We start from the raw sequence: 24,933 nt of genomic DNA, 5'->3' as shown, positions 1-24,933 counted from the left end.
CAAGAGTCACTTTCCTTCATTGTCTACAGGACTATTTATACTAGTTTGCTGTGGAGCACCAGGTTTTCTTTTTGTTTTGTTTTTTTGAAAAAATAAAAATTTTTGAAAATTATATGGGTATCTACCTTGGAAACTGTGGAGCAAATATTTGTGAGTGTAAGTGAATTCTCGAATTGCGCTTTTCAGTCACCTCACTTCTTCCCAAGAGAAAATGTCCGGTTCGAGTGCTCCACTGCCCCATGTGATTCAAAGCTGCCTGCACCACCCCCCACAAACCTGCCCCACAACAAACTGTCAACCGGAACAAAATAACGTCCAGCCAAATTCAACAGACCATCAGGTCTGAGGTTTACAGTACTCAAGCCCTCATATGCACACTTTTAAGTACACTTTAATCGAGAACTATATATTTATAATATTTATCAAATACATACCAAAAGTTTGAGCAGCACAATTTTTAACAGCTAATATAGCAATAACATAACATTTCAATAATTTCAGCAACAACATTTTAATGGTTTTGCAATCCCTCAGTGCAATATGTAAAACACTTTCAAATAATCATCAACACACAATCTTAATAAATAAATATATTCAACAGAAGTTGCAACATTCTCAAAATATTTTGCCACTTTCAAATATTTCTATATGCTGTGTGTGTACACAGGCAAAGAAGTTCTTACAAACAACAATTAATAATTGTGTCAATACAAAAGCATGGGATTTTTAGAAAAAAGAATAAAACAAAGAGTAATAATGGCTTATTAATTTATTATTCTATAAGGTATGTAAATGCTCAAACATAAAGAGGATAATGTAACTTCATTACAAATATTTTCATGAAAGTAGAATTTAAATGAGAAAATGAATGTGTTAAAATTAATTTGTGCTATTACAATTTAAATATTTTTGTGAACAATACTTGATCTACATAATAATAATATGTATGTTATGTAAATTATGGTAATCAGTAATTAATCATGCATATTTGTATAACATAAATTTAAGATTTATGCTCTATACAGAACCACATAAATTGTATTTTGTCTTCTTTACATGTACGCATATTTAAAGAACACTACATTAATTTCATGTGTTATTATGTATGAAAATATAATTTGAAAATGTATTGAGCATAGCTTGTAATTCTATAAATAATATTGAATAGATTATACAAGTTAATGTACAAAGCATAATGCATGTAATAAAAGCCTGTAAATAACTACTATTTTAAAACAACAGAATTATGAATAAACATACAAGAATAAAAATGGCAAAACAACAAATAGTATGAATAATAATAATAATAATAATAATAATAATAATAATTTTACACATTTACACTGAATGCATGCTTTCAAGTCAAGCGTTCATGCTTTAAAGTTTACCAGCATCTCAATTTCCTTCCCTGCTAAAGAACATGTGTATGCCTCACCCTTAACTTTTTGCCTGGATATATATACATCTGTTCGCTTGCCATTTCACACACACACACACACACACACACGCACGCAAACACACACACACACACACATTTCATAAAATGGTAAACTCTTCGCAGCACAAGGTTCTTCCCCCCTCAGGATTCTCCTCTTTGTCATTTTATCTGCAGCTTCAGAAGAAGCACGACTCACTGATGAATGACCGTGTGTCTCTTCTATAACCGCCACGTCCCAGATTCAGTCACACCGTGCCACTGCTACCCACAACAGCCAAACACCCCCAAATCAGCGCGGGGAGCACACAGGGAATCCACAATCAAATCAAAGAAACACAATTAACCATCAAACGAACGCAAACAACTGTTCTGACAACTCTTGACGTGACACCTGAATTGACATCGTCTAGCAAAGCGCTCCCGTTTGTAGCGCGCAACTCGAAACAGAGACACGACAAAAGCTTTCCCAAACAAAGGTACTGCCAAAGTGCGAAACGGAATTCCACTTCCAGCCACAAACTTATGAGGCCAAACAAACGTGCTGCTGCTTCGGGTCGCGGGCAAGAACGCGCGGCACTCTGGACAAACGCACCTGGAAAACAGCTGTTCGCACACCCCGCGGCGCTGGTGAACACCTGCCGTCAACTTTCGGCAGCAGCTCGCTCCTGCGTGGCACCACCGCGATGCCCAGGGCCCACGCCACAGCCGCACCCCCCCGTCCCCCACACACCCCCCCCCGAAACCCCAACCCAACTTTTCCGGGTTGCTCAAACTGTCGACCCCTCGGCTCAGGCACGGCGGTTAGGGGCGGACGCGCAGCAGACCCCCCCCCCCCCGGTCAAAGACGCCCTGGACTCAGGGAAGGCGGGGGTTGGGGGGTGGTTGGGGATGGGGGCGAGGGGGGCGGGGGGGTGCAGACTCACCGAAGAGCTTGCCGGGAGCGTCCTCGCCGTCGGCGGCCTCGGCCGGCAGCAGCAGGGGCTCATTGAGCTCGCTGTCCGGGGTGGCCGCCGTGCCGTCGCCCCGCGGCTCGGCGCCGCTCGCCTCGCTGCGCAGGGAGAGCAGGGGCTTGCTGAGCTGCCCTGTAATCATTGGATCCTGGAAGGAGCGGAGAAAAACCCAGGTGGGAGAGAGAAAAAAAAAACGTGCTGAGCTTTTGGCGTGCGCTTTTACACTCTCTCCCTCTCCCACTCTCTCTCTCTCTCTCCCTCTCCGCTCGCTCGCTCTTTCTTCCCTTCCCTCTCCCTCTGCCTTCCTCTCTTCTCTCTCACTCGTGCGCTCTCCCCCCTCTCATGCTCTCCCCCTCTCTCTCTCTCTCTCTTATCTGAGGCTGATGCTGCTCCTGCTGTTATTGCTGGCTGCAGTCAACTGAAGAGCTATTACAGATCGCATGAGTTTTCCATTACTCCCCACCCTATTAAAGGTGCTCCACACCGTTCATGAGCCTCCAGACTCCCCATTAATACACATACGCCGTGGAGGCAAAATCTTGTTACCATTAAACACACTTACATGCTCTCGCACATAAACAATAATTACATGTCATATATATATCCAGTACATAAAGTGCATCGGACTATAATCAGAATGTGCATTAATAGTAATGTTTAACATCTTATAAAAGGAGCGCCAGGAGGCCCAAAATGGTGTAGATGTGTGAAGGTGGAATTTGCTGGCTTCACAGGCGAGGAAACTACACGTGACACGGTGAAAAGCCACAAGTCAAAGGTGACCCGGGCTAACATTCAGCACGCTGTCCCGCTCTTTTCAAACGCAGAAATAATTTCATTCATTTCTATTCACACTCATTACACAAAGAACATACTATTGATCCTGAATTTCCATCAGTTCACTGAATATGTGTACCCACGTGTGGATAGCTTTTTATCAAACCGATGGAAAGGAATTTTGTTTGAACACTTTTGAAAAACAGCACAGAAAAATGCATTTCCATGAATGCAGACTGCTATACACTTATACAAGTGGTACATATGAACCGTTATACAGTTATATTATGAACTGAAAGCCCTGCAAACAAAAAAAGATGGAGCTACAGTTGTACTGTGGAAGTCTGTAGAAAATATACTTACTGAAAATGTTGTTCCACAGCAAGCCACGTCTTTGGGAAAGAAAAACATACAGGAACCGTTTGAAAAATGCCGTTTTTTTTCCGGACGACCAGGTTGAGAAAGGCGGGGGAGCGAGCTACGGCACGCCGACCGCCGGACCCGAGACCCGCCTCTCCACGTCCTCCACGCTCCCGACTTTTTTTACGCGCGAACCCGGAGCCGCTCCAAAAGCCGCTCTCGCGCTGGAGCCCGCGCCTCTCCCTACCCCCGCTTTCCTCTCACGGACGGCCCCCTCGGACCACGGTGCCTTCTCCCCTCGCTTCCTTCGGAGCGATCGAACGGTAACGGGGGGCGATCGGATAGGGCGAAACGCACTTCCCCCCGCTCGCCGCCTGTTATTTATTGAGAAGTTTCTGCCCAAATGGGTTCAGAGTGAAGAGCAGGTGACCGGCTCTCGTGTGCGGCCGTGGGGAAGAGGGGGGTCTGCTCATCCGCTGTCCGCTCGTCCCCCCCCCCCACCCCCAACAGCCCACCCCCACCCACCCACCCCGTGACGGTCGATGGACGCAACCCCCGCGGGGGATTTTTTAATGTGTTCATCGGGGGCGTCGGGGGACTGTGATTTGTCACATGATAATCTATGAAAATGTTAATCAATAGAAATAGTTTAAGCTGTCATCGAATGCAACGCGGCTGGTCAATACTCATATCCCTGCAAACAATGTCGCTTGTCATCGGCGCTTCATTTGTAGGGCACTTAAATATTGGACTCTGCGCATCAATGCCCTCCTATTCCCAGATAGGTAAACACATTTTCTCTCTATTTAAGCCCGGCCACACTCTACATGCATTTAGTCCCCCCCGTCCTCCCCCAAATCCCCCCCTTTGAATAGTCTGATAGGTCCACTGGAGGGCAAAATTAATACCTAATTGAATCTCGCAGTCATCAAAATAATCAATACTTTTTTATTATTTATTCTTTACAGTCTGTTGACTGTTTGAAAGCTCAGAGGGATGGTGGAAAGCATTCATGGCTTTGAAATACTGTCATTTAACAATGTAATTTTCACTGGGGCATTAGGGCTTGCGAGACATATAATAAAACAAAAAAAGACGGAAAGCAAGGGCTGTAGCAGGAACACAGGGGGAAAAGAGGGGAAAGAAGTCGTTTTTTTTTTTTTTTTGCTGCCAGCCATAACAGAAAAACAGGACAAATAAAAAGCAACTGCAACGCGCTTGCTGTGCGGAAGGGCAGGCTTCTCCCCCCCATCTCTCCATCTCTCCCTTTTTTCCCTTTCCTCTCTCTTTTCTGCTTGAAGGTTTTATCATATCAAGAGCACAGCGACGCTTTTATAATGCTGACATTTCTCTTTCTGACAATCTCTAAACAAGTGGAGGGGATGAGATCCCCGCTATCATCTTTCATCTGTCTCTCCAGTCGGAGAAACAACATGACAGGCTCTCTCTCTCTCTCTCTCTCTCTCTCTCTCTCTCTCTCTCTCTCTCCCCCCCTCCACGGCCGTGCTGTTAATTACTTTAATAAAACCGCTCCCCGGGCAGCGTTCGAACCCGGCCCCGGCGGTGCGGCCGGAGGTGTGCGAGGCCCTGGAGGGGATTGGGTTTCTCCTTTGGCCGTAGGGAAAGAGCAGGGAAAGCACTCTGCTCCCTCCCCCCCCCCCCCTCCTCCATGTCCCTCAGAGCCAGCAGCCAGGCTTGGCCTCCTGGCCATCATCAGATATCCGTGCTAATTGCTAATTGCTAATGGCCTGAGCTGCACCGTCTCCCCCAGGCCGGGTCGGGCTCCCCCCCGCCCCCCGCCCCACGAAGCCCCCACGCTGCTGCCGATCCCCACGGGGGACCCAGCGTGGCCCCCGTTCGCTGCCCACAGTGCCCCCACATCCCGAAATTTCACACCTTGCGTTCCACTCGAGCCCAGTGATAGCTGACTTCGAAGCGCTGACTGAGAAATGAGTTTGTTGCAATAATTCAGAATATACTGTTAAAACATAAAATATCTGCAACAATGAATCTACTTCCACTACTTGATTATTACTGCAATCATGATTGTGATTATGATTAGGTTAAAAATGATGATTATTATTATTATCTAAGCAATAGTATAATTAACCCACTGTAATAATACATATTTGTATATTTTTATATACAATATCCATACATATTTATCAGCATTATCATACAATAGTAATAGAATAAAAGTCATTATCATCATATTTATAGAAATAATCATAAATGTAGTAATATTATTAACAGCAATTTATCATTAATCGTGAATTAATTCAAACCAAATTCATCATCATTACTGCAGTTGTTCTGGTTATTATCAGACATACTCATCATCACCTCCATCAATTTTACTTTGCAATAAAAATGCTAATTAATCATACAATCTAAATAAGTAAGAGCTTGTCTTCCTTTTTAGATAAAACAGTGATGATTATCATAATTAACCTAACACAGATTATTTATTCATGCGTTTCTCTCTGGTTTAATATCTATTGTTTGATACAAATAATTTTGTTATGCACCGCACGTGTGGGTTACATTCGGATGCGATTGTGTATTTGTACGATTGCACTGAAGGAGTGCTGTCACATTTCTGTCTTTAATGAGAAGCGAGTTCTGTGACACCTAGCGAAACCAGAAAAGAAATCACCCTTTCTGCTTTGATGCGAGGATTGAAAAAAAAGTGGGTCTTGTTGACGGAGGCTTCCACCAAAATGGATTGAGCTCCGATAGCACTCGTCCTTATGGGGGAAAGATCCCTGCTAGTTAACAGAGCGTGTGCGCAACAGAGAGAGCGGCATCATTCTGGTGCAGTCAAATGTGCTGGCATATAATGTAATACAGAGGCAGTGACACGCATGCATGTAAAAGAGAAGCCCTTAAGTTTATCATCCTAATACATATACTTTTTCACAATGAGATGCTGTAACAAGTGCATCCTGCCAGGCTTTTGAACACCCATCTGTCTTTAAATCTAATTATGCCGTCTTAATGACTATTATAATGCTTATTGCTGTCATATTTGTAATTCATAGAAATTAATATGGAGACCTGAACTTGTTAAATCAAAACCCTGCCACTGATCTTCTCAGCAGAGAGCAGGTGCCCTTGCTGCGGAACTCATTAACCTCCATGTGAAGCAAAAGTTTAGATACCAGCCAGGTTTTGCCATCCCAGTAATTCCGCTGCTGGATCGATATTCTCCTCCTGTTTGAGCTGCATCTCTGAGCGCATTCGCCATCACCCAGCAACGCCTCAACCCACAGGATTAATATCACCAAAACAGTGTTATATACTGTAGCAACACTCGATGACCAACCACTGAGTCACAGGCAAGGGAAAAAAAAACAAGGAAAAAAAGGAAATCCATTTTCATACCACTGACTATAGGGAACATTTTTGATCCAGGACCAGCTGACGCAATATGTGCAATATGTAACAGCAGGCACGGTGATCGGTGAGATTAAAGTGAGTTAAAATGTGTAATGGTCAGTGCCTAAAAATGCAGAGTTACCTCTTTGACAAAGCACATGGTTTTCCCCTGTGTCTATGAAAATTATAATTTTGCCGTAACTGTGGAATCTGTGTCAGTATGTATAATTGTTACAGCAAGGACTTTAGCAAAACCTATAGTTTTATTTTTTATTATTAATAATAATAATAATAATAATAATAATAATAATAATAATAACAAGAATGGCAATGATAATAATAATAATAATAATAATAATAATAATTATAATAATAATTATAATAATAATAATAATAATAACATTGTAAAATTATTAGAAGTAGTACTAGTAGCAGTATTGTTGTTTAGTAGAAGAGTGCCGGTGTTGCTATCATAAGATTACTGAATCCGACAGAATACAGAATGGCAAGTTTTTCTCCCTGAGCTGAATCTCCTTCCATGTGCAATCATATCCTCAGCACTGAATCAGAGCCTCTGTGTCTGCATACGACCTGGCGGCAGGTGTTGATGGAAACACAGACCGTTTCCTCATTCTCACTTCTCCTCGGAAGGAAACAGGCAGAGAAGCAAACGAGCGACTGAGGCTCTGCCACAGCACACAAACAGATGGGCGGGGGCTTACGCGGGATATCTGTCGCCCCCCAGAGGGTCTGACGCACACTGTCCCCGATCCTGCTTCTGTTTCTCATCTTCCTTTAAACAGGCTCTGCCCTTCTTATATTCTACTGCTGATGGACTGGTAGCATGAGGATAATTTACTGTACTGTAACTCTGCTCTGTAATTCTATCTTCTTCTTCTTCTTTTTATTATTATTATTATTATTATTATTATTATTTTCTTTTGTAAACTATAAATTTATTCTAGATTTTTTTCCCTTAAATGTAACAAATGAAAATTGACATTAATGTCCAAAAGTCTCGAGACAAATAATTTCCACAAATAGTGAAATGTATAAATTTAAAATAATGTGTCATGGTCATTAGTTAAATGCCTTGAGGTCAAGTTGTCCTTAGAGCATTTTGATTGCTGAGAAACCAAAGAAATATAGATAGAAAATGGTATGCTTCAATCCAGATAACAGCAATGAAATTTTGAGAAGCAACAAACAAAATCTACTGAACAATAAGAACAAAATCTATATAATCTATGACTAAGTATATTTGTCTATTGGTAATGGATTGCCTGCCTTAACACCTGGTTAACTGAGTGTGCACTGCAAAATACTTGATTAGACAGACACAGCACAACACACTTCAATGAACGTCTACAAAATTAATACAGTTCATTCTTTCATCGTTTTTAAAAAAATGTTTTGGTAACATGGGTTCATAATGTTAAATAACTAAAAATAATGCAAACATTGTTTTTAAAAATCAATAAACAGAAAATATTAATATGGTCCAGCAACACAGTAACTGGTGTATGTGTTTTTGTTTTTTTTGCATTAGACAAATAGAATGCTTTTAAGAAATTAATTTTAAGAATGCAGCAGAAAATGTACAAAATATCCATTTAAATCTTAATCTTAAAAAAAAACGCCACCATGATGAGATAGAATTTGGGATTATATTTATAAAAGAGTGCTGCGACTTTCATACATAAATATAACAGAAATGCATCTGTTACATGATAATAATACAAATTTAGGGGGAAATGTAAAACAAGAATTTGAAGAGAATTTGAACATTGTACAAAACACACTAAACAGCCAATGGCTGTTCCCCTGTCATATGCATAGTAACCAGAGAAAACCCATGCACCATTTTGATGACAGAGCACTGCATTTCAAACTCCAGAGTACCCACAGCTGCTAAAGACCATGGACCTGGTGAAAAGTAAGTGGCCCATTGAAAAATGCCTTGTTACGCCCCGGTCTATCAAAGAAGGGCCTTAAAAAAGCTCTTTGAAGCCGGGAAACCATAAAACCCAGCAGGCCCACTTCAGATAAATATATAAAAAAAAGGCATCGATTGGCAAGGAAAGTGAGAATTCGTTTTTGTCCATCGATCCCCCAGGGTTGACCTTCTGCAACATCAAAGCCCATGGCGAGCTAATCTGCCCCCTGCATTAGGAGCTGAGCAGTGATATAGAGGGTAACACGCACACACAATACTTACAGTCCATGCCACCACCTCCTGGACATGTAATATAGAATCCTCTGACACACTCCTAGTGAGAAAGTCTCCAGCTGTGGGCACACTTGCCATTCCGTTCCATTGGTGGGATACTTCGGCTCATAGAGGGGCCAGTCGATCGGATATGCGGTTCCCAGTGCCCAGCTATACGCCATGACACTGACAAATAGTTTTTAATATATCAGCTACCGTGTCACCTCACACCTAAGCTTACATTAAGGCAGTTTTGGATTGTTGACTAGGAGAGGCTTTTCTACACCTAGATTCAGAAACCTTCGCTTAGCTTGTTTTAAGTTGCATCAATATTCCCTTGTTCACTTGCTCTATTTACAATGTAAAAATAAAGCTGATGCTTGGAAATGAATGTAAGTTCCCGTCATAAAGATAAAATATTGATTAAATTATATTGTTAGTCCATTAAGCATACTAAACTGGCAGGCAGAATTGCAGTGCGATAAATATGTATATTATGCTCATGGATAGATTCATATTTCATCTTTAAATATTGTTTGCTGTCTGACAGAGTGATGCATGGACTGAGCATCGTGTAAGACTACCCACACAGAAGTTGAGCGCCGCATGGAAAGGAATTAGCTCCGACCAGTATAATTGATCAAATCGCGACACGCGGCCTCTTATTGCCATCTGAAGCAATCCAGCGGCTGCAACATATTTTATTCCGTGATGGCGGACTTCTGGCTCTGCTGTTTTCTCTGTGGTTAGGTCTTGCGTGTCCTCCTGAAATGCAGTGCCTATGGTTGCTCTGAGGAAAAACGACCAGACGTCAGGTTTGACTGATTGAGCTCCGCGCGCGGAGCTAATGCACTAGCCCATAATGTGATCTACAGGAGCGCGGGATATTGCGCAGGTCTGGTTTGAGGCCTGATCCGATGAAGGGGAACAGGGGGGGCTTGCAACCTTCTCAGTAACGCTCCAGGAGCCAACATCGGAAGTGCAGAAACATAAATAAATAGCAGCTAAAATGATCAACAGGATCAATGGAAGAAGTCTTTCAGCGGCTTTTTATCTTGTACAAACAGAAATGTAAATCAACCAGAGGTGAAAAGTCCAGGGCTCAGAAAAGAAAGTCCTGCCATCCCCCCCGCCTCATGAACTCAGCCGGCTGATTTCACTAATTAGTTCAACCTCCTGGTTGAAGAACTGTGCTAATTACTGGGTAGGACTTTCCCTTTCACTTTCTGGATGTGGATTTTCCTCCTCATTCAGTAATAAAATGAACTTACGCTAACCTGACACGTGTGCTGCTTGACAGACAGCACATTCGTGCTTTTAAACTAAGCAACCAGCACCTCATTAAAATGTACATATTAGAAGACTGGCATACTGAGATGCCTAATGTTAAGAGAAATGAGGATAGTCTTGCACTATCCTCATTTCTGGCCCCATAGGAGCCTGCTCTGACCATCATGTAGGAGGGTCAAACACATGCTTTAGCAACTGTTTTTTTTATTTTTGCTGTAACAGTTTCTTTTTTTCCGAATCTCCAGTGAGTTCCTGTCAGGTCTTGGATGAGTGGGAGGAGCAACGTGCCCAAGGGAGCACCATTGAGCTTTATCTAAACCTGGGGGTAGATGACTCTGTCCTGATGTCCTCCCATCATCCCTGCGACCTGCATTTATGACCGTACCCAGATTCTTTCTGTGGCCTGGGTCTGGATCCACATCGACCATGGGCTCTGCGTTTGGCCAGTTCAGCAAAGTAGCCCTCAAAGTACCCATGGTCCTTTCTGCTTGTCAGGAATGTCCTGCACGCAGCTGGCATGCCAGAAACAAACTAATGAGTCTGGACAGAGTGAGGTCCCATTGATGCCCCAAAAGAAAGCGTGCTGACCTTCTTCTCCAATTAAGTGCATGGGAACAGAGAGTAGTAGAGAAGGTGAACTCCTCTAGCACCGAGGAACAACTCAGGATAGTAGACTTAGCCCTTTATGTTATCCACATCAAGTTAATGAGGACTACACACACAGGAACTACCCAAAGAGTACATACTAAGGTTCATCAAGCTGGAGGGATGAGACTGGATTTAGCTCATTACGTCCTCCTTGCCATCTGGGAGGTGCCCAAAGAATCAACAGTCTTTTCCTCTTTAAAATTCTTCCACAGACACCAGTCTGAGGTCTCTAGGTCTTTTCTTGAGATACCTGAGAGAAGCATCTTTGTTGTGTTACACGATAACAGGAAATTGTGAAGTGATGATGAATTAGATAGAAACCTTTACAACATGTTTGAAAATTCAGTTCCTGGCTAAATGGCAGAGACTAGCTCAACACCACAGCCTGAGGACAATTCAAATTAATCCATAAGACAATTATATTTTATTAACATATAAAATAGTTTCTGCATCTTTAGTACTTCTTAAGAGCACTTATGCTGCTCAGCTATTAAAAGAAGATGCTAATTTGTGCTGAGACAGGGAATAAACTGCCAACGGAAACTCTCCTTCTACAGGCAAAGCAATGGCTAATTGCTTCATGGGTGTCCTGACCACAGGATGTTATTCTAGATCATAGCGGGCATCGTTGCACCAAAATTTAGTGTTTCATGAAGAAGTACACCAAAAACTTGTTAGTAAAATATTTTTCAGAGAAACTTTTTCCTTGGATGAGTTTGAATGAGGTCTATTTTACTATATAGAGAGAAATAGTTGGAAATATACAACAGGCAACACAAATAATGGCAAAGATAAATATAGAGAGAAAAGATTCAGATGCCATCCTAGAGTAAAGTTTCAGTTTCCAAGTCAGAATTCATAAAAACATCACATGGAGGGTTACTGAAGCATCTCCTGATTTAAAAAAACAGTAAAGGCAAGAAAAGAAAAACAATACAGTGTGTGCCTCCCTAGCCCTGGTCTTGAGTTAAAAGCTTAAACGGGCATACAGGACCAAATATCCAATGTTGCAATAGAGTCTAGAGAAGACTCAAAATGGCTTTTTTTGGATACAGTATGTAGTTGCCCAACAACTTTGTTTGGCCAACCACTTAAATTGTAAAATCCACCAAAGTGAAATCTGTCCACAGCTACATCACCAGGCCCCTAGTATTATCCCACAAGTTAGACAAGATTTCTTAATTCTAACTGTGTTCCACATCCATTTTGACATCCCGCAGTCAGGAGATTATTCAAAATCAATACTGCCATCCAGAACATGGGGCTTGACAGCAGGTAAAAAAAAAAACCCTGACTGCTTCTCAAATAAACAAAAAGGAGCTTTTCAAAAGGCCTGGCTTCTGGAGCAATAGAGGGAGTGGGATGAAACTATTTTTACCCTCCCCACATTACTGACATTACAGATTAGCGATGAGCCCGCAGAGACGCACGTCGCCAAGGGGCCTCTCCTCAAAGTCAACTTCTCTGGCAACCTCCTGGGACCCGTGCTGTGCACACTCTCATGAAAGGTGTGAAAATCTGATTTCCCAAAAAGGATCAGTAATTCTCTATGAAGGAAGAAGCCTGGATCAATAAATCATTGCTAAGTAGATTGTAAAGGAGGGGAGGAATTATTCCTCACCACCAACAGTGCATTAGAAATCTCCAGAAGATGAGGAGGGGGAGGGAAAAAAAATACAATCTCGATAAATGACAGACATATTATCCGTTTAGCGGCCACTTTGACTAAAGCCACATTATTGGTACAATAAAATCAGCCTTATAAATATCAAGCTCCTCTGTAGTCCCCCCGTACCAGAAATGGCCGCCGTGCCAGCTGCGATTCAGACCCCTTTGGGCCATTGGCAGAGAACGGCTCGGTAGTCCCTGGTGACCTATTTAAAAACAAACATGACTAATAAAATGTATATCGTGTCTGAGAAAGATTTCCCATCAGCCCCGGCGGGAGAGCCGCGGGCGCAGATGGCGACAACTGCTTCCGTTCTTCCTGTCCCCGCATTTAACACTCAGCCACTGAATTACTCCAATTACTTTAAATTTATCACTTCATTGGGTTTTATGACACCAGAGAGTGTTAGTCATTAACTGTGTAATATATACTAATTGCAAAGGAAAGCACCCGGCCGAATCTACCGTGGGCAGATCGTAATTAGAAGGGAAGGAATACCTTGCATGACAAGTAAAATAAAGCATCATCTCTAGCGCAGAAGCAAATTAATTGTCCGATGCAGGCCCACGCAAAAAAAAAAAAAGGAGAGAGAGAAGAAAAACACCATTAAAAGGGAATTATGTTTTGTATTACGTTTCTGTTGAAACAAATCACAATCTTCTTAATGCTGCTGCTAATGCATGCAGGGTTTGTGATTAATGCACCGCAGTATCATCTGAAGCTGTAATTACATCACTTTAATATGCCATCTTTCGCACTACACTAGACCAAGCACATGCGGTCTACGTCTTCAGCGCATTAGAAGAGTAAATTGTTTCATGCGTTCCCAGGGGACGAGCTCAGGATGAATGGGATATTAGCATTTCTGGCTGCAGTGCACTGAACACTGCACTGTGTCACTGAACACGTCGGGTTGTTATACCAAAAAGGGTGGAATGGATGCCTCTCATGATAATGACATACAGCCCATAATGTCCAGCTGATGATGATAAATACAACCACCATACTGCTAAGCCACACATGCTAAACGAGTAGGCGACGGTGAAGTTACCTTACCTAACATAACAATTTTTCAGCGCACCGAGTTATTACTGTATTTCATAATGCATATAAATAGTGACAAATATGTTTCGCTCACAGTTAAATAAATGCTACTTGAAGGTCCTGACATCAATCACATTTTTATTCACATTATCAGTGCATCATTATTTATTGGTATGTGGGCTTTAAACAGTACACTGAGTGGTCTTTCTACAGTGCATATACATTGTGTGCTGTTTCCTATGCACACACATACATCTTACTTGCAGTTTTGCCGGTACCAAAACAATTTTCCCTATGAGGAAAACTCTTTAGAAAAAAGAAATTATTGCTGTATTCTTTTCCACCTCAATATTCTGTCTTAGGCATAAATGTGAATTTAGATTTCAGAATATTTTACTGAATTTCTTTGGAGAAACTTCAAGCGAGTTTCTACTTTCTTGGGTGGAAGCAAAACACATTGCATAGTCAACACCACCAAGTAATATCTCATTCAGAGTAGTCTGAAGTCACATACATTGCTGACTCAGTGTTATAGATTCATAAATTCAATGAAAATGCACACAGTGGCATCTGCAGCATGTCTGTAAATTATTCCGTGGAATATGAGGCTGTCCCATCCTGAGTTCTGGAATATGACACTGTGCTGTGATGGGTGCGAGAGCATGGTGCGGTTCCGTGCTTGGTCCTGGAATGCTAACCCTATGTAGTGCTGAGTCTTGGATATATGACTCTTCTGTTGAGTTGTGGAACACAAGCTGCGCTGTGCTATGATATGACACTGCGCTGTGCTGAGTCTTGGGACTCAACATTGAGCTACATGTGGAAGGTTGGGTAAAACAGACTGTAACGTATATTCTTGTGAAATACAAAATACCATCAAAATAAATGCGTCTATAAACTAAAGTGAAATGGTTGGTGCATCGGTTGCTTTGCAGGTGGCACAGGGGCTTTAACTAAACCAAAATGGAGCAAGCATCCCACATTATGAAAACACTAGTATTCTATGAATGAATATATAATATCCAATACATGTATTTGAAATACTGCCCATTCCTGCATGTTTGTCATACTCTAACACGCTACTTTGAAGGGTGTTAGAACAGTCCCTTCAGTGGTGAATATTAATATCCTGCCACTCCTCTGAGCACTTGGCATCCTGATTCATAATGGCCCTGATATGTATTTGATTAGTTGCCCATAAATACAGTACACTGCACACGCAGACCTCATAACTACTCGTGCATTGCACCCACGCAGTCTCTGTTAAAACCAACTATTTCCCTCATGACTTTCTGAGTTCTTCCCTGGGCGGTGAATAGAAGAGGTGCTCAGGAAACAGAGATCACAACATGCCTGCACGTACCTCCTGAACTCGAGGAAATTGTTTCCCCACCCCTCCGCCCCTCCGCCCCACTTCAGCCTCGAGATTTCCCCCTTCCTGCTTTCAGCGCATCAGCATGGAGTATCGACCTGCATGGAATCACTAAGACCTGAAGTAAATGTGCTGATTGTTTTCACCGCGGGTCCCCTCTCCTCTGAGCCCTGGCGGGCGGGCAGGCGGGTCACAGGGGGATCGGACGGGCAGAGGGGGATCGGACGGGCGGAGGGGGATCGAGCAGGCAGAGGGGGATCGGACGGGCGGAGGGGGATCGGATGGGTGGAGGGGGATTGGGGGAGGGGAAGTGACGTAGGCCCCCCCACCGGAGCCGGGCAGAAGGCCCTGCGGTGGTGTATCAAGCGGGAAGGCCAGACAGTGTATGTAACATGGGGGGGTCAAATGGAAGAGGGTTGAAGCTCACTACCTGGATTCATTCCTCCTCTCTAACTGAGCATCGGCGAAGGCCCTGACACTAGTCTGAGAAGGTATGAAAAATGAATTAGACAAAGACAAGGCAGATAGCACTGAAATGACTTGTGGTGGAATTCATTTACTTTATATAAAATGGACACTGAATATACTGCATCAGAAATTACTGTGTGTGTGTGAAGCTGACCCACACAGGGCAAATTACGTGATCTATATGCTTTATCATTGTAGCAGTTATGTATTTCCGCTCAATGTAAATATCTGAATATCATGTTCATGTGCATTGTGTGCCCATATTCTACAGTAAGAGCAAAAGAGCTTTATAGCTAGCGCCAGTTTGATTAAGTGCATTATTATCTCAGTTTCCTTCCTCAGAACCTAATATAACTTATGTCATTCACAAGTCACATCCCTGAGAAGTGAACAGGGATCGCATCTGCTCAAGTCTGAACCCCCGACCAGCAGTCAATTAATCTGTCAGCTGTTTTGGCCGAGACCGAAAATGACTAGAATAGAAGAAAGTCTTCTGCCAGAATGCAACAGAGAACATATCAGAGGTATTTCAGTAATATTTTCTATGAATGATCCCATCACAGCAGCTATATAACTCTTCTATACAACCTTCATAAGCAGGGTATACCTTCTGAAAAAGCTTTACATAAACATTCAGAAATGCATGGACATCGCTAACTACAAATATGGTGTGTTACGACATCACTGATACAGTAAGTAACATCTCCATGACATATAACATACCATAAATAGGACATAGAAAATGTTACCAAAATAACACTGGTACACACACTAAAGCCAAAGACCCCAAATTGCAACTCCAAAGAAATATCCAGACAAAAATGCAAACCTCTCTGATACCTATTTTGTGAACTACAGACAAAATATACACCGAGAAGCATAATAACAACGCATTACAAAAGTAATTCATCAATCATTTGCTGATTCATAAGGGCTATTTTGTGATAGCGGAAGATTGCGAAAAGTCCTTGCCACACCTGGGAAAAAGACTTGCAGGGCTTCCAGCAAACGGACCAGGGATACACACGTCAATCCCAGCAGAACTCACCCCCCCCCCCCAAAAAACACGATGTCTGCGCTGAAATAATCTTAAAGGTCAGCTTGTAGGTAAGATGGGGGAAACTCATGGCTGCTCTGTCTCAGAAGAAGACTTCCCCTGGGGAGCCTCAGCTTCACCGTTGTATAGGGAAGGAGGGAGAGCCGGGGAAGGAGACGGCGATGCGAGGAACCATGGGGCACATGGTTCAGTCTGGAGAGCCTCCTTACCGGGACAGAGAATGGCTTTTGAGGGACTGACAATGAGCAGCGAGCCTAGCGCTCTGCAACATAAGGACAAAGGCACTCCCAGGCATGGGAATACGACCACTAGCGAACGCGCTACAGTGTTCCGCAAAGTGGCTCTGAAAAAAAGCTTTGAAGAAGTCTGGTAAAAACAAAATGAAAAAAAAAACGAAAAACTCCTTTGACCTCCTGAAGATTTCCTGTTCTGTTATTCTCTTGAATCATGAGCCTTTTTTTCAGCTGTACAAAGGAAAGTTGCATAAATGTGTCGCTCACCTCCTCCATCACTTGTAAATGGCCATGCTAACAGCAGGACTATTGTCATTTGAAAGCCAGATCCACCTGTAGCACAGTCAGTCCTTTTGGCTTCAGCAGATGAAACAGTTAATTTTTAAAAAAAGAACAGTGAGCTCCCTGAAGCACCAGCAATGTCTGGACCAGCTGGAGCTAGCATTAGTATTGCTCAGACAGAGACTGTAATAAAATGTAACTGAATATAATGGCTAAGCGTTTAGAACATCTAGCTTGTGGCTGTGACATACGCCTTAAATAGAAATTATCTATTATTATTATTATATTACAGCTATTTTTAAATACAGTATTTGCCAAATCACCAATGGTTTTAAAGCACAACTGCAATAGGCTAGAAAACCGCAATTTTCTCTCATTTACAGAATCTTTTATCTGAATACAGAAATGCATAGTGACCGCTGAAATACTGCGTCTGCTTTTTCCCGCTTACAACACACAACACTGTCCTCTTGCAACACTGTCACAAATAGAGCTAAGTACGTATCTTTCCATCAATAAACATAAACCAAATGGAAAAGGATTTTTTATTCTCAGAAGGATTCTCATGCTTCATGCCTCCATGTGTGGCAATTCCTGTGAGGCTTCAAAAAGAACTCGGTGTTTCTATAGCACAGTACCTCTACCTGACTGTACGGTCTGTAGTGATATTATTGCTTTATTACAGGTAGCTGCCTCACTCTCTGCTGCTCAGGCTTGTGGGCCAGGGGAGGGGCTGCTTTCTAACACTCTTCCAGCCTATGAAAATTGCTGAATTGATCAGGTTTGCAACCGGATGGAAAAATAAATGTTTGTAATCTTCACAAGCCTGAATGTCACTTAAGTGACCAGCTGTTCTCAGCAGGGAAGGAAAGACAAGCGCCTAATGTACAAGAAATGTCTGGTTCCCAGTTCTTTCATTTATTTGTGATTTTACCTCAGCTCTTGACCTTAAGATCATGGTTGCACTTACTGTGCAGAATGGTCTCTTCAGCTTTAATTATTAGCCCCACGCAAAAGAGTTCCCAAGTGTTTGTAAGGAGGACATGTTACATGCTCAGTTCTTGCTCAAGTGTGGTCACACGTTTCGCTCATTGGAAACTAACACGCTTTTCATGCTACTCTTCTATAGCCTAATAGCATTCACATGTACCGTAAAAGCTTGTGCGTAGAAGCCCAACATCACCGTTCATCGGGAATTACGCATTATCTGTCAGTTGGGACTGCAAAACTCGAAGTGCTCATCATGGGAGGGTTTGCCATGTCCTTCTTTGTTTTATTTTCTGAGAAAAAAAAGAAAAAAAAAAATTTTTTTGAGGGGTGACTGGAATGTAAACATTAAATAAAGATTAAGATTAAATAAAAAAGGGGCTGATATTAGGACTTAATGTTAATTATTGAAGAAAGGCCTTAAGGCACATTCATGAGAGCCTTCGTGTCTCAGTGCAGTTGAATATCAGAGTGGCTCTCATCAATAATTAGATAGTTGTCCTAAGCGTGCAGACACAGGGAAAGCCACTATGCCACCTGAGGGCTATTAAACTATTTAAAGGGTACTTTATTAAACAGCTAAGCACACAACTATTCAAATGCGTGGTTATGAATTTAAAGTTTTACTGCACAAAGAGTTTGCATTGTACGGCGCGAGATTCCTCCCCTGAAGCGCGTGATGTAAATCAACCCAAACCGGCTCAGACAGCGAAGTGCACCGTGGCATTGGGAGCCAGCCAGCATCCATCAACTTTTCACCATTGCAAATGCAGTTTTCAAACAGCGGCTATTGAATCAAATGAAAGCAAACATGCCAGCTGATTGGCTCAATGCTAAATCGATCTGCGTCTTTGGCGTTTCAAAACAGACGCGCGCGTTTCGCACTTAAATGAATGTGGCTACCTTTAGGAGTCATAAATCGTACGTGGGCTGGATTCTCGCCCCTGTGTTTTCCGGCGGCGATCTGCGGCCTAGATTGAAATCCCCCCCCCCCCCCCCCCCGTGGCACCCCAGGCCCCACCGTCGCCAGCGCCTCGGGGCCGGATCGAGTCGGAAAACGCGCGGCCGTTCGCGGGTTTTTCGTTTGCCCGCCGCCGCGCGTCGGCCGACGCAGGCGCGCGGTGTCGCGGCGCATCTGCGTCAAAGCCGGGGAAAGTATCGACGGCTTGCCGCGAGCGATCTCCTCAGCGAGACGGTTTCGGCGGCGGCTGTTGCTAATCAAAATGTAACATGTCTGAGTAAATCTCATCAAGAGCTGCCATCTGCACTCCCGGGCCAGCGTGGGTAAACAAACCTGCCCGGGCACTGCTCGGCCGCGGTCAGAACCGCGCAGGAGCGGTCGAACGCGTTTTGCCTCTCGCCCGCAGAAAGGACCGATCGATGCCGCGGCCATCTATCTGTTTTCGTCATATGAGTTCTACCTCTCGCCCGTTTCTGACCTGCAAGTGTGTGATGGGTTCACCACGTGCACATGAGCTTCTCTACAATGGAAAATGAAATATGAAGCACCATTTAAAATGCTGAACGGTAAGATGCGTTATGCGCGAAGGAAACAAACTCAGTCAAAAACACCAGTGCTTGCTGGGAAAGTATTGACACCGCGCGTTGTGTTGTAAAGGCCCTACCAACAGCAGATATGATGAAGATCTGCAATGCAACACCAGATTGACGTCACAGAAAATTAATATATTGTGATTTTCATTTTTTTTTTAAACATAAAGATAGAATAGAAATATAAAAACTGAGCTACTGTGAAGGGGCATGTGGTGTCCATCATATTTTCAGTGAATGTTTTTATGCTTCTTTCTTATCACTTTTCAAAGTCGGCTGCACTACACTGACATTTTCACTTCACCACCACTGAAGATGAGCTAAGAGAGGGAACGCATACCAAAAAAATCTCCTTCATTCCTGTCAGTACATCAGACCCAATACATCAGATTCGATATCCATTACCTCCAACTCAGAGGAATTCTGAAACACTCTACCTTCTACATCTACATCTGTCTGAGGAAATGCACTGGGTTTCCTGCAGGCTCATGAAAGCGTTAGGACAATTATTCTTAGATAACTTTCCCACTAATCGGTAGAAAAGTTTTCATCAGACATAATCGTGGGCGGCATGGTGGTGCAGTGGGAAGGTCCTGGGTTTTTGTAACCAAACAATTCACGTGTGGTTAAAGTCCACATTCTCAGCTATTATTGCAGGGTATTTTTCATACATTTTGTATTCACCATGTATACATTACAGACATTTTTATACATAGTCTCCCCATTTCAGGGCATCAGAATGTTTGGGGCAAATTAATATTATAGAAGGGAAAGCAGTCATGTTTAGCACTTTGATGCATATCCTTTGCATACAATGACTGCTAGAAGTCTGTGACCCACATACATCACCAGGTCACCAGGCCATCTTCAGCTCCTGCTCATTTATAGTTCCTTTAAGCTTGTGCAACACATGTTCATTTGGATTCAGATCATGTGAATGACTCGGCCAGTCAAGAATTTTCCACTTTTTCAGCTATTTTAGATCTGCACTTTGACCACACATTAATTGTTAGATTAAAAATCTAAAATTGTGGAGTACAGAGCCAAATCAAGAAAATAAATATGTCTTTGTTCCAAACATTATGGAGCTCATAGTATACACACCATTGAGGCTATGAGTTGGTTTTGGCAAAAAAATTAACAACATTGACTTGACACCGTTCTTTGCCTGCCCGTCGGCCGCGGGCTCAGGTGGTTTTTCAGTGAGAATTCTCTTGTTCCTGTCTGAACTGAGATACCACCGCCCCGTGTTGGCCAGTGGATTGAGTAGGCGAACACACAAATGTGCAGCCAGGCCAGGGCCTTTGGCCTACTGGCAGAGGTTGCGCTGCTCCACCGTGTTTCTCCCAGGGGGAACGGGCCGCTGGCCAGTCGGATACGGTGACCTGTCTACCTGGCGTCGGCCTGAAATAAGAGGCCTGTAATGTTGATGAAGCCAACTGTCAGTCATGGTTCCCTGTTGACTGCACAAATCGCCATGTTTTCCCTCGCAGCAATGAAGGCGCAGAAGAGAGGAGAGCACTAAGGAATGCAATTGCATCATGCTGCACTATTAGATATTGTTTATAATGTAGCTGGCTGTGGCAACCATGTTAAGGCCAGTAATGTATTTTCAATGGCAGACTGAATTCTCTGTTCATTGGTATATACCATGCTATGTACAAAAAATACAGTACGAAGCAATATGAATTTGATCATTTCAAATCTCGTCTGTTTTATTATATCATATTGCACTGCAGTCTCTATCACTCGCTAATTTTTTTTGTTGCACTGAATTATGGTTCACACCAGTGAACCATCTTAACTAAATCAATGCCAATTAATCGTCTGAAATTCGCATCTGTTCACCTGCAAGTGAATGAAGTAAAATCTTTTCTTTAATCTATCCATACATCTCTCTGGTTTTCAGATATAGCACATCAGTTGCTTTTAATTGTTGCACAATGCTTATATGTACACTTTAGTGTACATATTACATCAGTTCTCCTGATAACATTCAGTTTACAGAAACACATAGGGTGATTCCCTTAACGTGTATTTTTCAACACAGACATTTATTTAACCTGTATAGTTCCTGGATGGTAAAGTCATTCTTAGTAGATTTGTGCACATTTTTGTAGAATTATGAGCATAGGCATACAGGGACCATAATCTACACCCTTAGTGCAACCACGTATGAAATTCAGTCATAACGGCATCTAAGACACTGGAATGTAGAGGCGCAATTGTTCATGTGGTGAGATTGATCATTGAATAACAAATTTTTAAAAATGTTACTCGTAATTATTCCAGACAACACATCCGTCACCCGTCAATTTTTGCAGCCGCTGAACTGATTGTTCCGCAATAAAGGACAAAAGTGAAATAAATGCTGAAATTCTTTAGCCGACATCACAAAGTGCAAAGAAGAATGGAACCGGTTCCTTACTTCGTTTAGCTGCAAACTCAGCTTCACCGTCGAAGCATAGGTTAAAATAGCATGGAAACAGCGCAAATCATAATCAGGAGGTAACCGACTGAGCCAGTACAGAACATTTTGTTTATTTATGTACGCCTGCTTTCAGCAAGCACAGCCAGGTTGTGGGGTGCATTTGGTCTGATTAATGGAGTTATTACCGTATGATTGCATTAGGAAGAGTGGCGGCTGCCTGCATCTCCAGAGCTGAGGCTGTGCCTCGTGTGCGAGCCGCTCCCTGTAGACGGGGGGGGGCGGCTGCACCTCCACCCTTCTCGCAGCGCACGGCTCCGCGAGGTGGAGAGGGAGGGAGGTGTGCACAATCCAATGGCACAAGACGGGGGGGGGGGGGGGGGCAAGGGCAGTAACCGCATTAGGGTTCAGTGCAGTCGCCTATGCTCCTTTCTGCTGTCATCACCGCTAATGCTAAAACATGCGCGGAACACGGGCAACTGCGCTCACTCAGGCACACGCGTGCCGAGACGTACAAAAACGCACACACAAAAATGTACGTACACACACAAGCGCAGATGTAAGTGTTCACACAAAATGAACACATGCGTGTGCACACACACACACACATACACATACAAGTACATACACAGAAACATAAACACACACACACACAAACACATGCACATGAGTGTTTCCACCCACAAATACACACAATTTCTCAGTCTCAAGAGGGCACTTACAACAAGTGCAATCAGTAAAAACACACTGTCAAAGGTCAATAAAAATTGCAGTGGGAGACAAACAGCCAAGTCAAATCCAGAATCAAATACCGGCAAGTCAGAGGACAGCATAGAATGTATACATGGAATATTTTAGACCTGAAGTAGCTGAGGATGGGGGGTGGGGACACATTGTATATAAGAAAGTATTGAGAAATGGCTGACTCCATACCTGGCCAATTACAGCATCAGTGGCACCTGGGTCCTGCTGAGCTGGGAGATGACAATCCATCTTGTGGAGCCTGCGTAGAAAGAAGAGGGGGCTGCTGGCGTACATCTTTCAGTCAACAACATGTGCTCTGAGAGCCACTGGCCCCAGAAGCACAGCAAAATCAAGCTGCCCTCCTGAATATGACGCAGCAGGTCATGTGAACCAGACACCCTCTTTAAACACAGACAGACACACACACACAGAAACATACCCTTCAGACAACCAGATGCGCACGCGTGGCCACAGCGCACGCACACACACACAGACCTTTTACAGACCCCACTCTTACGCCACCATAGATACTTACAAGCATGCAGTGTATTAGTTTTTCTCCAGACCTGATGTGACAGTGACAAATATCCAATATCTGTTGCATTACAAGCCAGCTACTGCATTCACTTCACTTAACAGAGCCTGCAGTGCAGTTATGGATTACATACCTTTTACACAAACTCCAATTAAATGGGGAGTATCACTGTATTTGCTTTGCTGCCTGTAATTGTACAGCAATGTGTAAAACTGATGCAGAATTATGAATGCCAATGTGAGAATGTATCTTAACTGAATCACATCTAAATCATATCTAAATAGATGACATGAAATTTTTTATGGAATTTCTGGCACCATTAGTTGATGTAAGAGGAAAGCAAAATTAAGCATTATATTTGTTTGCTGTGTTTCAATTAATCTAATAATGTATATGATTAAAATTTAAATAAAAAATGTATTATGCACCAAACGTATGGGAATAAGAAAACATAGAATATAAAACATCAGTGGTCTGACTGCACTCAAGAATTGGCATACATACGCTCTCCAGATTGACTTAAAATACAAGAAAAACATACATTTGTTCACCTGATATAATGTGCAACAGTGTCAGATCTGGCAAACAGCAATCCCAAATCAACGACTAAAGGTGTTTAGCCCATAACTAAAAATAAAAAATAGTGCAAGCAAATTAGCTAACAATGAACTAAAATACGAATTCCAAATACAGGGGATGATTCTTACGATTTACATTTATTGGCATTCGTTTGCACATTTGTGCAGGCAGAATACGAAAGAAACCCTCCTTTGATAATTTTTGAACTATCAACACCTAAATTTGGGTGCGGGATATAATGAAGAGAAATATAAATATATTAACCAAATAAACCCAAATCACACACTGCATGTTGTGAAAGCTAGCGTTTACTGTTATTTACACTGAAAAGTAATGTTTTTACTTTTTGTATCCCATATATAAACAAACCGACGAAAGAAGTTGACCGTGTTGCTTCAGATATGCTACGCTACTCTGTGCCAAAAAAAGCATATGTAGGTTACGAGTTAGGCTAAATATTATTACTGCGAAGAGGTCAAAAGTAGAAGTACTTGAAGGCCACAACATAATGGATATTTGGTAATGTATAATAGGCTACACAATCCGTGGGCTATCTTTTTATTCAAAATAGCTGAAAAAATACATTCACAAGGGAACTCCCGAGTTTTCTTTGAAATGGCTACAAAACAGTTTCAAATGCACAGTGGCGACCTCTGTCTCAAGACTTAATACCGTAGTGTTTTCAGCAAGCACAGGCGAAGGACGCCAGAAAAGATTCAGGTAGCCCATAATGTTTACTCGGTTTAACTGTTCCATTACATAACGCGCGTAATTTCGCAAGTTTAAAAAAAAAAAAATTCTAAATTTTATTTAAAAAGCATACTGTTTATCTTTTTCATTGCTATAGCGTACCAATACAACTCACTTTTGAAATATCTTCTAAGTCGACATCTCAGTTCGCACGCATTTTAAATGAACATATAATTGATGCGTA

The 24,933-nt window shown here is 42.6% G+C and overlaps 1 protein-coding gene across 1 annotated transcript in view; it reads right to left on the bottom strand.

Annotated features, from left to right (window-relative positions):
- pou6f2 (POU class 6 homeobox 2) overlaps positions 1-24,933 on the bottom strand; it is a 129,632-nt gene that overhangs the window by 104,455 nt on the left and 244 nt on the right. The window contains exons 2-3 of the mRNA XM_035415383.1: positions 23,075-23,144; positions 2,362-2,536 (exon numbers count right to left, since the gene is read on the bottom strand). Coding sequence (XP_035271274.1) covers positions 2,362-2,536; positions 23,075-23,144 — 245 coding nt within the window. The remainder of the gene's footprint in view (positions 1-2,361; positions 2,537-23,074; positions 23,145-24,933) is intronic.

This window comes from Anguilla anguilla, chromosome 4, assembly GCF_013347855.1.
Source record: "Anguilla anguilla isolate fAngAng1 chromosome 4, fAngAng1.pri, whole genome shotgun sequence".
NCBI classification, from domain to species: Eukaryota; Metazoa; Chordata; class Actinopteri; order Anguilliformes; family Anguillidae; genus Anguilla; species Anguilla anguilla.
Note: the sequence above shows the minus strand (reverse complement) of the source record. Positions and strands in the feature narration are given on the sequence as shown.